Genomic DNA, 10,545 nt, shown 5'->3' with positions numbered 1-10,545 from the left:
TGAAATTTTTCCGTGGAGGATTAAATGATATGGCACGCCAAAAAATGGAAAGTAACTGTTTGTTGTTGCTTTATTCATCGTACCATCTGCTGAATTAATCTTTTTTCATCCGACAGTCTGAACTGCGCTGCCAGCATTGTACCGGCGCAGTACTCCACCAGTCAGATTGTTTTGAATTTCCCTTGAGAATCCTACTTAAATCAAGGTAGCAAAAAACGTCTATATATGTATTTTTACATATTTGCCAAATTTTCCTATTGCCAAAGAAATCCCCTAATGAAAAATATCAAAACAAAAAAGAAATACCTTTATCATCTCGGTAACTTTAACTCTCCCCTCCTCGACAAACCCCCGCCTTGGGCCGGGCCCAGGGTCAAATATTGTTTGCGCTGTTCTTTTTGGTTGTTGGCAGTATTTCGGCCAGTTGTTGGCAGTATACTCTAGAGCTGAAAATAAGGAAGCATCATTGCCAGCTAGTACAATTCCGCTCGCTTATGTGCGGCGATACAGCGTACAAAAATGGACCGTTGGAAGAGTGGGTGGGGTGACTAGCGTGGTTCAAGTAACAAAGTGCGCACAAAAGAGAGCGACCGATCGGTTGAGCGCCACTTTACAGTCAATTCTGCAGCATGCCATCTGACTGGCATGCGCCAAAAGAGAGAAGACTACAGTCATACCCTGGGAGAAGGGCGTGTGCAATCGTTAAACTGCAACTGTCCAGGTGCAAGTTGGTTCGCCGTATTGTCAAAGATGCCCATAATGTAGTTTCCGCATCGACGAGCTTATCATGGTTTGGAACTCTCGTAGGCGCCTTCTCTTGACATCTTCGAACTCATTATAGAAGAACCAGTGTAACACGAACGAACCCCAGCCCCTGGTCCGTCTCCGGCAGGTTCATTCCTTTGTTTTGACACGCGCATAAACCCTAAAGAGTAGGTCCCCTCACCGTGGCCAATCATAGACTGAGTAGCAGACGCCATTTTTTTTTTGGGAGGGGGGGGGGGGGGGGCGGGGGGACAAAAGAAGAAATGTCGAGGACGTACGATGAGAGAAAAGAAGAGGAGTCCTACTCTCCCCTTCGCGTGTTCCCCTTGCACGGCCAAGCATGCCACGCAGGCTAAGCCAAACAGCGCCCGCTTTATAATTGCTAAAAAAAGGTTGTGACAGTAATAACTGATAAACTTGAGGTCGACGGTCCACTCATTTTACCCCCCCCCCCCCCCCCTCTCTCTCTCCATCAATGCTCCGTTTTAAGGGCATTTAAATCTATAGAGTGTTTTCACATGACGTCACGGCGGCCATATTGGTGTCCCAGAACAATGAAATAGCGGCCATGTTGGTGTCCCAAACTAATCCTGTGGGAGTTGAACTCTTTTCTTATGCAAACGCTTTCTTTTGTTCCAATAAATTTGCATAGATGCTGGCCACGTGAGTGAAAACACTCTATTGTAGTCAAAGCTACACAGAAAGGAGAGAAATTGAAACAAGGATGTGACCTCGAGCACCGAAGGCCGCGCACTAAATTAACTCTGCCACCCTCGCTGATTGCTTGTGTTGAAATACAATAATAACGATAATAATAATAATAATAATAATAATAATAATAATAATAATAATAATAATAATAATAATAATAATAATGATAATAGTCAGAAACGCATTATAGAGTGTAATACATTTAAAGCTCTAGCGTACAAATAACCTTCCCACGCTTTTGAACCCACTGCAGATAAATCAACTTTGGAGATAATAGGTATGCCTTACGTGCAATTGGTGGACAGCTTAAAGTAAGATTTAAAACGTACCTAGCCTGCCGGCAGTGTTGCACTCCCGAAGCGCACCTGTGCTCTGTGCTCGTGTACATGTATTTGGTACTTGTACCAAAATCGCCTAAAACTAGTCCTCCATATTCGCACGCTGTAAATATCGTCGTACAGTAAGTACAAGGGTACTAGCTTACGCCGAGAGTGCAATATCAAGGAATTGGTGTCGCAAGCGCAAGATACAACGGTAGCAAGATTTTCTCGCTCGTGCTTTTTTACTTGTAATTATAAACTCTTTGTACATGATATGCCATAATAGCGTGTTGCAGAATAACTGCGAAACGTATTAGGTGATTTCCTAAGCTGACAGATCTATCAACAAACAACAAGAAAGAACACGTTATTTACATATCGTGGTTTGATAGACACGCTCGGGGATCACAAGCCTATGATCGCTAAAACTGCATGGTAAGAAAACAAATGAGACTGTCTGCTCATTCAATGGCATACCTATAACATGTAGGTTAGGGATGGAATAGTTTTTCACACAATCAGAAATAATCACTGTGTCATGTTTACGTAACGCAATCGAGTCTAAAACGGCTCTTTCATGTAACACGTGACATGTCGAGCGAGCGGGAATTTTGCTGTGGTTTGTCTCAGTTTCATTGCAGAAATGAAGTCAAACAAGGAAACAAGGTACAAACAAACAAATTGTAGACCTGATTATATACTAGAAAGGATAGATTTATGTTTGGTGTAGATTTTGAAAACTTTGCTGTTTCGTGATAAGAACTTGCATTGACCCAAATGTTTACATTGGCGAGGCGAGTTCAAATCCTGAAGGCCAGGATAGCAGTTCTTCAATCACGGCTGAAAAAACGGCATGAAACTTTCCACCTAATGTATATAAAACATCTATGTATCACTGTGGGACTTGAGATTGCTTAAATTAAACGTATTTTGGTTGAAACATTTGTTGGAAGATTGATTTGTGTCGCTCCGAACCTCTTATCTGTCAAGTCAGAAAGGTCAAATTACACTTAAATGCTCCGTAAACTTTGCGTTCCCAAAAATTCATTTCATATGTTGCCCAGAATTTTGAAAGCATATTTTGAAAGCTTAGAGATTGCTTTTTAATGAGGAATGTCTTTTTCTGTTTAAAATCATGTATCGGATGTGATTTTAGGCCTTTGAAATTTGACAATATTTATGTTTTCATAACTAGAATACCTAGGGTAGTCTACATAATTTTTTGAGATTTTTCAAAAATTTTATTTTTCCCACCTCTGGTCGATATTTACAGACATCCGCTCTTAAGTAGTGTCCCCGATTAGTAGGCCTGACGGCAAGCTAGAAGACTAGACACTTAAATAAAGTTGTTGATTGATTGATTGATTGCCCTAGGCAAGAATCGAACTCGCGACCCTCCGGTTCAGTGGTTGGAACTTCCGATAAACATGTAGTATTCGGAGGGTCGTGAGTTCAATTCTCGCCTTGGGTACGAAAATTTTCGTTGTCCCGGGCGAGCATGATTTCTCCTCCTTCCAAGTTGAAAATGTGCACTGGAAGTATATGTGTGCTGCTCACTAGTATTTTATTAAAATTAATAAAAATAAAAATAAAATTAATTTACGCAACCACGAGTTCCTGACAAAAAACAAAATGGCGGGTGAAAGTTAAGTGATACCGACTGATTTTATTTTTCTTTTTATAACCCGAGTTTTCTCTTTTATGATCCGAGTTGATCCGAGTCCAAATTTCTGGAAAAAAAATCAGGCCGAATTTTTTTGCGTTCGACAAGTTTACTTTACAAAATCTTGTCAACAAATCCGGGTGAAAGGTAAACCAACCTTTTATACCATTTATACATCACATCTGAGCTGAAACAGTACCATGAGGTACTCTTTTTATCATACAGACCTCGGACAGAATGCAGTATTTCACAATTTTGCAACACAAATTGCACTCATTCAATATTCAGGACGATCGAAGCACGCGTGGGCTTTTTAAACCGTTAAAAAAATTTCCAAAATCACGTATACGGCCAGCCAGTTCTCACTTTTGCAGTGCGAGCTATAGCGAGTGTTTGAACGAACATACTAGAATTAAGCTGCAACATAATAAAGAAATTATCATGTTTATTCCGTTTTATCAAATGGTTTTATCCATGTGTAATCTTTGAAAGCGCCGGTTTGATACGCGCGGCATTTTGAGTACTCCTGCAAGCGATGTTCACTGAACGACTGAAAACAAACGGCACGGCGATTAAAATTACAAGAGAGACTACCAACAATCAATAAAAGAAATATAATTCGGTGAAACATATACAGAGACAACATTTTTCATTCACGAAGACAAGTATTAAAGTGTCTCTAAAAATCCTGAGTCTTCAAGCTTAAAGCTTGAGTTTATGTTTTAGAGCGGTTTTCACTTGACTGTCGAAAGGGATTGGTTTTGGTTTTGGTTTTGGTTTTACTACGCCCTTTGGTTGGCTAGTGTATTTACTTTGGTTTTGGCTTTACGACAGTCAAGTGAAAACCGCTCTAAGCCGGCTTCCCGGTATTTGCTTTTTTCAAAGATGAACTTGAGGCAAGAAAATCGCTCAAAGCTTTCTTTTACAGCCAGAATTATAACTAAATGTTCTTTGGAACGTTTTCTTTCTATTTGCGGTAAGAAAATGTCTAAAGGTTTTTTAAAGTTCTGTAAGCTTATATCAAACCTGATTCTTGGTCATATCAAATTGTCTCAAATCTTACAAACGTGCATAAACTGCCGCATAAACTACACAGCCGCATAAACTGTGCTCGACTTCATTAAATTAGATATAAAAAACAAACATCAAACACAGTAATTACTGAGGCTTACCATTCGAGATGCAGCTCCTGAAAGGTATCAAGGAAGGCTAGTATCGTTTCAGACTTTTCAACCCTTACGCATCAAGCAAGGTGAAAAGCGAAATCGATGCTATCCGAAATCGGATTTCCGACTTTGACAAGTAATGTATTAATTTCTCAACCAAAATCCAACTAGCCATGAATAACATAAGACTCCTGACAGCAGCTGAATTTCATTTTGTGCTTCCAGTGGAAAAAGACAGTTAAAAACATCACACGTTGACACGAAACTCTGTCAGCTTCAGCTGTCAAAGTAAACAAGATTCAAGATGCTGCATAAATTTTCCGCATGAGCTCACCTGTCAAATTTTGACCAATCAGAGCATAAAAATTGGACGTAGAGCGTGACCAACGCGTGACCATGGTGAGCAAAGTCAAAAGCAACTGCCTTCCCTGCCTGTAATAGCTGGCTGAATTTTCGCGTCCGACGTCAGTTCTAAATCAAAATTTTAATTGTGCGCCACAAACACAAAACATATTTCATATGAATTAAAAACAATCAAACTTGAGCCCGCGATCATTTGAAAACTAGTAACTTGTCAGCGGGTAACTTCAAAAAAATACTCGACCACGATGGGTCAACACCTGAGCCCGCGACACGGTCAAAGGAGACTGGTCAGCGGACACCCTTTTTGACAGCTGTCAATTGACACAACATTGATGTCCAATGGATGTGTGCATCATCAGTTTTCCTGTGCTCTCAAATTAGCTAGAAAGTATGAAATTGAACATTGATTGCGATCTAGTGAAACAACTGGTCAGCGGACAGCTTCCAAATAAATCACGTCACCTTGATGAGTTGACACATGAGCCCTCGATATGGCAATGTGATACTGGTCAGTGGCTATCCTGTTTTGACAGCTGTCAATTGACCATATTGTGAATGGCCAATATAAAGTACATGGGTTTGCCAAGACACACCTGAGACACCCCTCCCTTCCTTTTGATAGTCTCCCCTACCCTACCCGTACAATCTGTAGACGCGTACGTACGTACGTATGTGCGTACTACGCTCGGTCAGTCACGTGACAACCAAACGAAAAGAGGTTGACCATATTCTATGAGTATGGGGCTCTGTCCCACGGGCGCTTCGCGCGCGAGGTTGCCCCGCTATCAATAAAGTAGTATTAAAAAAAATCGTATTCATTATTCATTTTGTGCCTTTATTCAGAAGCTCGTAAATGGCAGTACAATTCTGCGTGCATCGTTTTATATGTGCGGCTTTTTTAACTAGCAACTACGATTCTGTTAATCTTTCTTAGGCCTAGGCCTAACGTCGTCGACCATTTCATGAGACGAACCAAACTTAGTGAGTTACGTTCGTGAAAGAGAAAATTTATTAAGATTGCTTTTTGTTCTGATTCAGCTTAATTTAGGTCGACTCAAATGAAGAGTTTAGTTCAGGTCTTATGGAAAGCCCTACATTAGACCGAGGCCTTAAACTGCAACAGTAAGCTGCGGCAACAATATAATAAGTGGAGTGTTTGGTATTAATAATTCCTCATGCATCTTCCTGTAACTTGGCATTACTGAATACAATCATCTAGAAATAAACTGACAAAAGCATAATGTTTTACCATCCTTTCTAATTATAATGGAGGTGTTACCTTTACGAGAGACAAAAAAATTAAATTCGCCGAAAATTACTTAAATAAACCAACCTCCCAACAAAGTGTTTTATATGAATTAACACAGGCCGTCTTGTTCTTTGTCGTTCTTTACCATGACAAGAAGAGCGGTAGCTTAATATCATGGTCTTTTATAATGATGATGATTTTATTCCCCTTTTAAAAAAACGCGTGCTTACAAGTAATGCCAAACACGTCGATAATTACGTACCTCTTGATTCGCAGTTGCCGGCTTTGTTATATTACGTACAAATAGTTAATGTCAGCGCTTTTACACAAGCTAATAAAGTAAATGATAATATTTAAACAGCGGTTTCTAATCACACGTTCGTCCCTTTCGTTGTCTGATTGGCTCCATTCATCTTTACCACCTTTACTATGGTTGGATATGCGCCATCTGAGTGTTAATAAAAAAAAAAAAATGGGAAAGATTAAATCAAAATGCATGAAAACGCCTTAAGACTGGGCTGAGAAAGATTGTTTTTAAACTAAAGATGAAGCTCACGGAGATTTGTAACCCTTTTCATACACATATTGTTACAAATATAGAAATAAAATGAAATAAATAGAGAAAGCTGATAAAATTTTGATAAGACAATATGAAAGTTATTTACATTTAAAGCTGACGATACCTATTCAATTTACAGATAGATAGTAGGGATCAGAAAAATCACTTGGGCGGAGTACTTAAACAAAATTTAGCTCCTGTTTACAAATCACTTCAAAGTAATTTTTCATTCGACAATCTCATTGTTTAACAGAAAATATTGCCATTAGGATATATTGAAGACTAGAACTGAAAACCTGAAACAACGGTAACCCATATCTGAGGGTCCACTCATTTTCGTAACCCACGGTTTAGACCATTACACTTCTTTGAAGTGCCCTTTCCCCTAGGGTGTTATACGGACCTGATCGTCATTCAGGTCTGGAGAATAGATAGGTCTTTCTCATGAACATTCATCCTTTGTATAATATTTCTCTTTGGAATGCTGACAATGCTCGATCGTGAACAAAAAACATGTTGGTTGAAGAATTTGACGTGCAGCTCTGATGTAAATATTGTAATTACCTTTACTTTTCTTTTTATTAGTTTCCTTTGGAGTCTTTGGATTTTTCTTTGGCTTTTGTGGTACAGTGTTCTTTCCGCAGAGCTTCTTCAGTCCTTCAGTAATCTGAAGTCACAGCGACAGACAGTTAGAGAAGGAAAACGAGAATAATAGAAAAGAATCACCTATTCCCATCTGTTAGGAACTGATCAATTGCGGATCGAACATGTTTAACTCCCAGGGTTCCACTGACTTCATCCAACACCGTCGTTTATAAACGCATGTTGAATCCTTTTCAAGAACTGCGTTGTATACGTTTAAAAGCATTCTTTAATGGCAGCAAGTTGTCATCTCAATTGTACGAGGAAAGTCTTGCTTCGAGGAGGTACATTCATTAGCTTGATGGGAGAGTTTTTTCATTGCAGGTGTGTTTGCGGGATATTTTTTCTTTATCACTCAGGCCCTCCCTCAAAGGGTAAATGGAGGGCTCATAAAGTTATTAAGAAGGGATTTCAAGATTTCTTTTTAGTGGATCAAAATTAAATTTCTTTAGCTATAAGTATATAAACGGAGACTTCGCTTTTAGCTCTTGCAAGATCTATACATTAGTGCAGGCGTCCTCTAATTCAGGCAATTTTACTTTTTTCTTTCATTAATGATCATTAACAGTAGCACAAACTACCCTGAGCTTTATAACCAAATACCTGATCGTCAAAAACGCAGTGAAAAATGGTAAAAGTGACTCCCTGTGAACAGAAAAAAAAATCATATGTGGGCATTTTCCTTGACTTCAATTGACAAAAGCATGCGGAATCCGTCGATCAAATTCCGGTTATCATTAAGATCTGAGTAGTACGTCGACATGGAAACATTTAAAAAAAGCGGACCTGTAATTGGATAGTAAGTAAGGACAGATCGTAAAAACGGTTGAGATTAATATTAAGGCCACAAAAGATTCTAATCCGATTATAAGTTCCTTACTCATCAGAAGCATGTTTGTAAATCGAAAGAGACGTTTGCTTTGATAATCCATAACTAATTACCATTAGTTGTAGGTGCCCGTTGCTCAAATTGTTTTACCTACAATTAGCGACAAAATTGCTGATACAATGTCCTCAAATGAGGTAACTTTGGACAAAAAAAAATTCCCTCCCCATCTTTATACCCTCTCCTCCTGTCAAAGCTGGGGTGTTTGTTTTCTCCAAGGGATAGCGCAAATAGCGGCACAACATTGCATGGGGGAATGGGGAGGGAAAGCTTCATTACACCCTTTTGAAGACGGCAAAACGTCAGAAAGACACTTAAAGGGCAAAATTTCTAATTTTGTAGTTCGAGTTGTCTCCTGTAACAGCAGCTCTTGACTAAATGAAAGTAAAAATTACTTTCCATCGCACCTCACATTTTCTGAAAGGCTGAATGACCTTTTTTTTTTGTTTTAACATAGAAAGTAATACCAAGATGGCGAGATGGCTAGTTTATTGGCTACAATTTTCTGACATTTCGGGTTAATTAATATCTATTCTACTGTAAACAACAAACCTGCGTGGAATTCAGCAAAACAAACAGGTACTGAACGGCGATGTGGACTTGAAGGAAATATCCCAAAATATACGTGACACCCAACAGTGGAAGTAAGGCCAACATGCTCCGTAATCCTTTCCTGTGAAAAGGTAAAAGAAGACCTGAATGGTATTCTGTTCATGATTTAGGATACTTCCTTCTTTGCCCTAAACGGGTTTGTGCAGCTTAACAGGATAATTATGGTTTTCACGCTTTTGAGACTTAAACAAGTGTAATATATTATTTCATAATTTAGCTTCTTGAGTAGGGTCCCTTTTTCAGTAAGCCAAAGTTGGCGATTGAGTGATACCAACATTTTTTTCCATTATGTTAGTTTAAAAATTAATTAAGGCTGTATGCGAAATGACATAAATCAGGGTCAAGAAATTAGGTCTCCTGCCTTATAAACAGGGTAACGAAATTTTAAATCATCTCTTTAAAAGGTGAATCGTTATGTGATTTCATCTTTGACAAAATTTTCAAGCAATATATTCGCTTGAAGATCCCTTTGTTTCAAGTAATGATGTTTACTCGCATTTTATCATTATACATGTAACTATAATATAAGACTGTAAGCTGTTATACTGTAGTGTATTGTAATCAGTTGAAACGAAATGACTCTGTGGATGTAGACTGGGCGTGTACGCTTGCTGCTTTTTCAAGTGCCAGATAAAAAGATAGAAGGAACAATTTCACCAACTAGTTTTGCATGTTGCCATTTATGCTTGTTGTTGTGGTTCTTGTAGTTGTTCTTAACTTTCCCAGGCACACCCTTTTTTCCCACAACCCTACTACGATGATTACCATAAGCGGAATCACATTCACAGTCCTCAAAAAGACTGATAAGATAGTAAACAGAGATTAGTACCTTGCAAACTTAACATTCTCTTTGTTGTATTTATTGGACAGTTTTCCAAAAATAACTCGCAAAAGTATCAGAAACATCCCGATGTTTACCTGTTAGAGAGAAAAGAATATTTTTACCAAAAAAGGTAGTCTAACCTAGGTTAATACAAGGGGCCATTGAAAGTGTTCGTTTCAACGGGCTGTCCCTATTAATGTCATTTGTATATGTAGTAGGACTACGTGCTATCCAATTTGGAAATAATTGGATGAAAAACATTCCGAGGACAGCCAAAATAGGACTCGGCCTACGGCCTTGTCTAATTTTAATTCAATTATTTCCAAATTGGACAAGCATGTAGTCCTCTTACTTATCAATTATATAGCTAGTTAGTTAATCCAGATTATTTTAGCGTGTCACAGACACGAAATACTGTACATTCGAACCCGTCCGCAGTTGTAGTTGAAACAAAAACACCTAAGCTATTAAAAATAGACATTTCATTCATTACCTCAAACGATTTCCGCAGACTTTGTCCGCTTGTTTTGTAATGCTAACATCTAAACGCAACTATATCAGTGTTTTTTATTGTTGTCCAAAGTTTCAGTGCTTGAGTACATTTTCAAGAATCGCTGTATGTTTCTATACAAACTTTCCTCAGTTTGATCATACATTTTCCTTTTTAAATGGCCCAGGCAAGAAGCCAAAACAAAACCGCATTAAAAAAAACGACATTCTCAGCTACAAGAATCAAAGAGTGTTCCCTGACGAACCGCCGTCAGCTAACGAGACTTTTTTTGACGC

The 10,545-nt window shown here is 38.7% G+C and overlaps 1 protein-coding gene across 1 annotated transcript; it reads right to left on the bottom strand.

Annotated features, from left to right (window-relative positions):
- Window positions 1-5,822: 5,822 nt before the first annotated feature.
- LOC140937960 (adhesion G-protein coupled receptor G6-like) lies at window positions 5,823-9,849 on the bottom strand. Its single transcript, XM_073387522.1, has 5 exons — window positions 9,766-9,849; window positions 8,877-8,997; window positions 8,042-8,083; window positions 7,361-7,463; window positions 5,823-6,685 (listed from the first exon to the last, which is right to left on the bottom strand). Exons 1-5 carry the CDS (start codon window positions 9,840-9,842, stop codon window positions 6,609-6,611), a joined length of 420 nt encoding a protein of 139 aa, XP_073243623.1. The 5' UTR covers window positions 9,843-9,849; the 3' UTR covers window positions 5,823-6,608.
- Between the last annotated feature and the right edge of the window lie 696 nt (window positions 9,850-10,545).

This window comes from Porites lutea, chromosome 1 (genome assembly GCF_958299795.1).
Source record: "Porites lutea chromosome 1, jaPorLute2.1, whole genome shotgun sequence".
Classification (NCBI taxonomy): Eukaryota; Metazoa; Cnidaria; class Anthozoa; order Scleractinia; family Poritidae; genus Porites; species Porites lutea.
The sequence above is the reverse complement of the archived record's forward strand: the minus strand, read 5'-3'. Positions and strand labels throughout refer to the sequence as shown.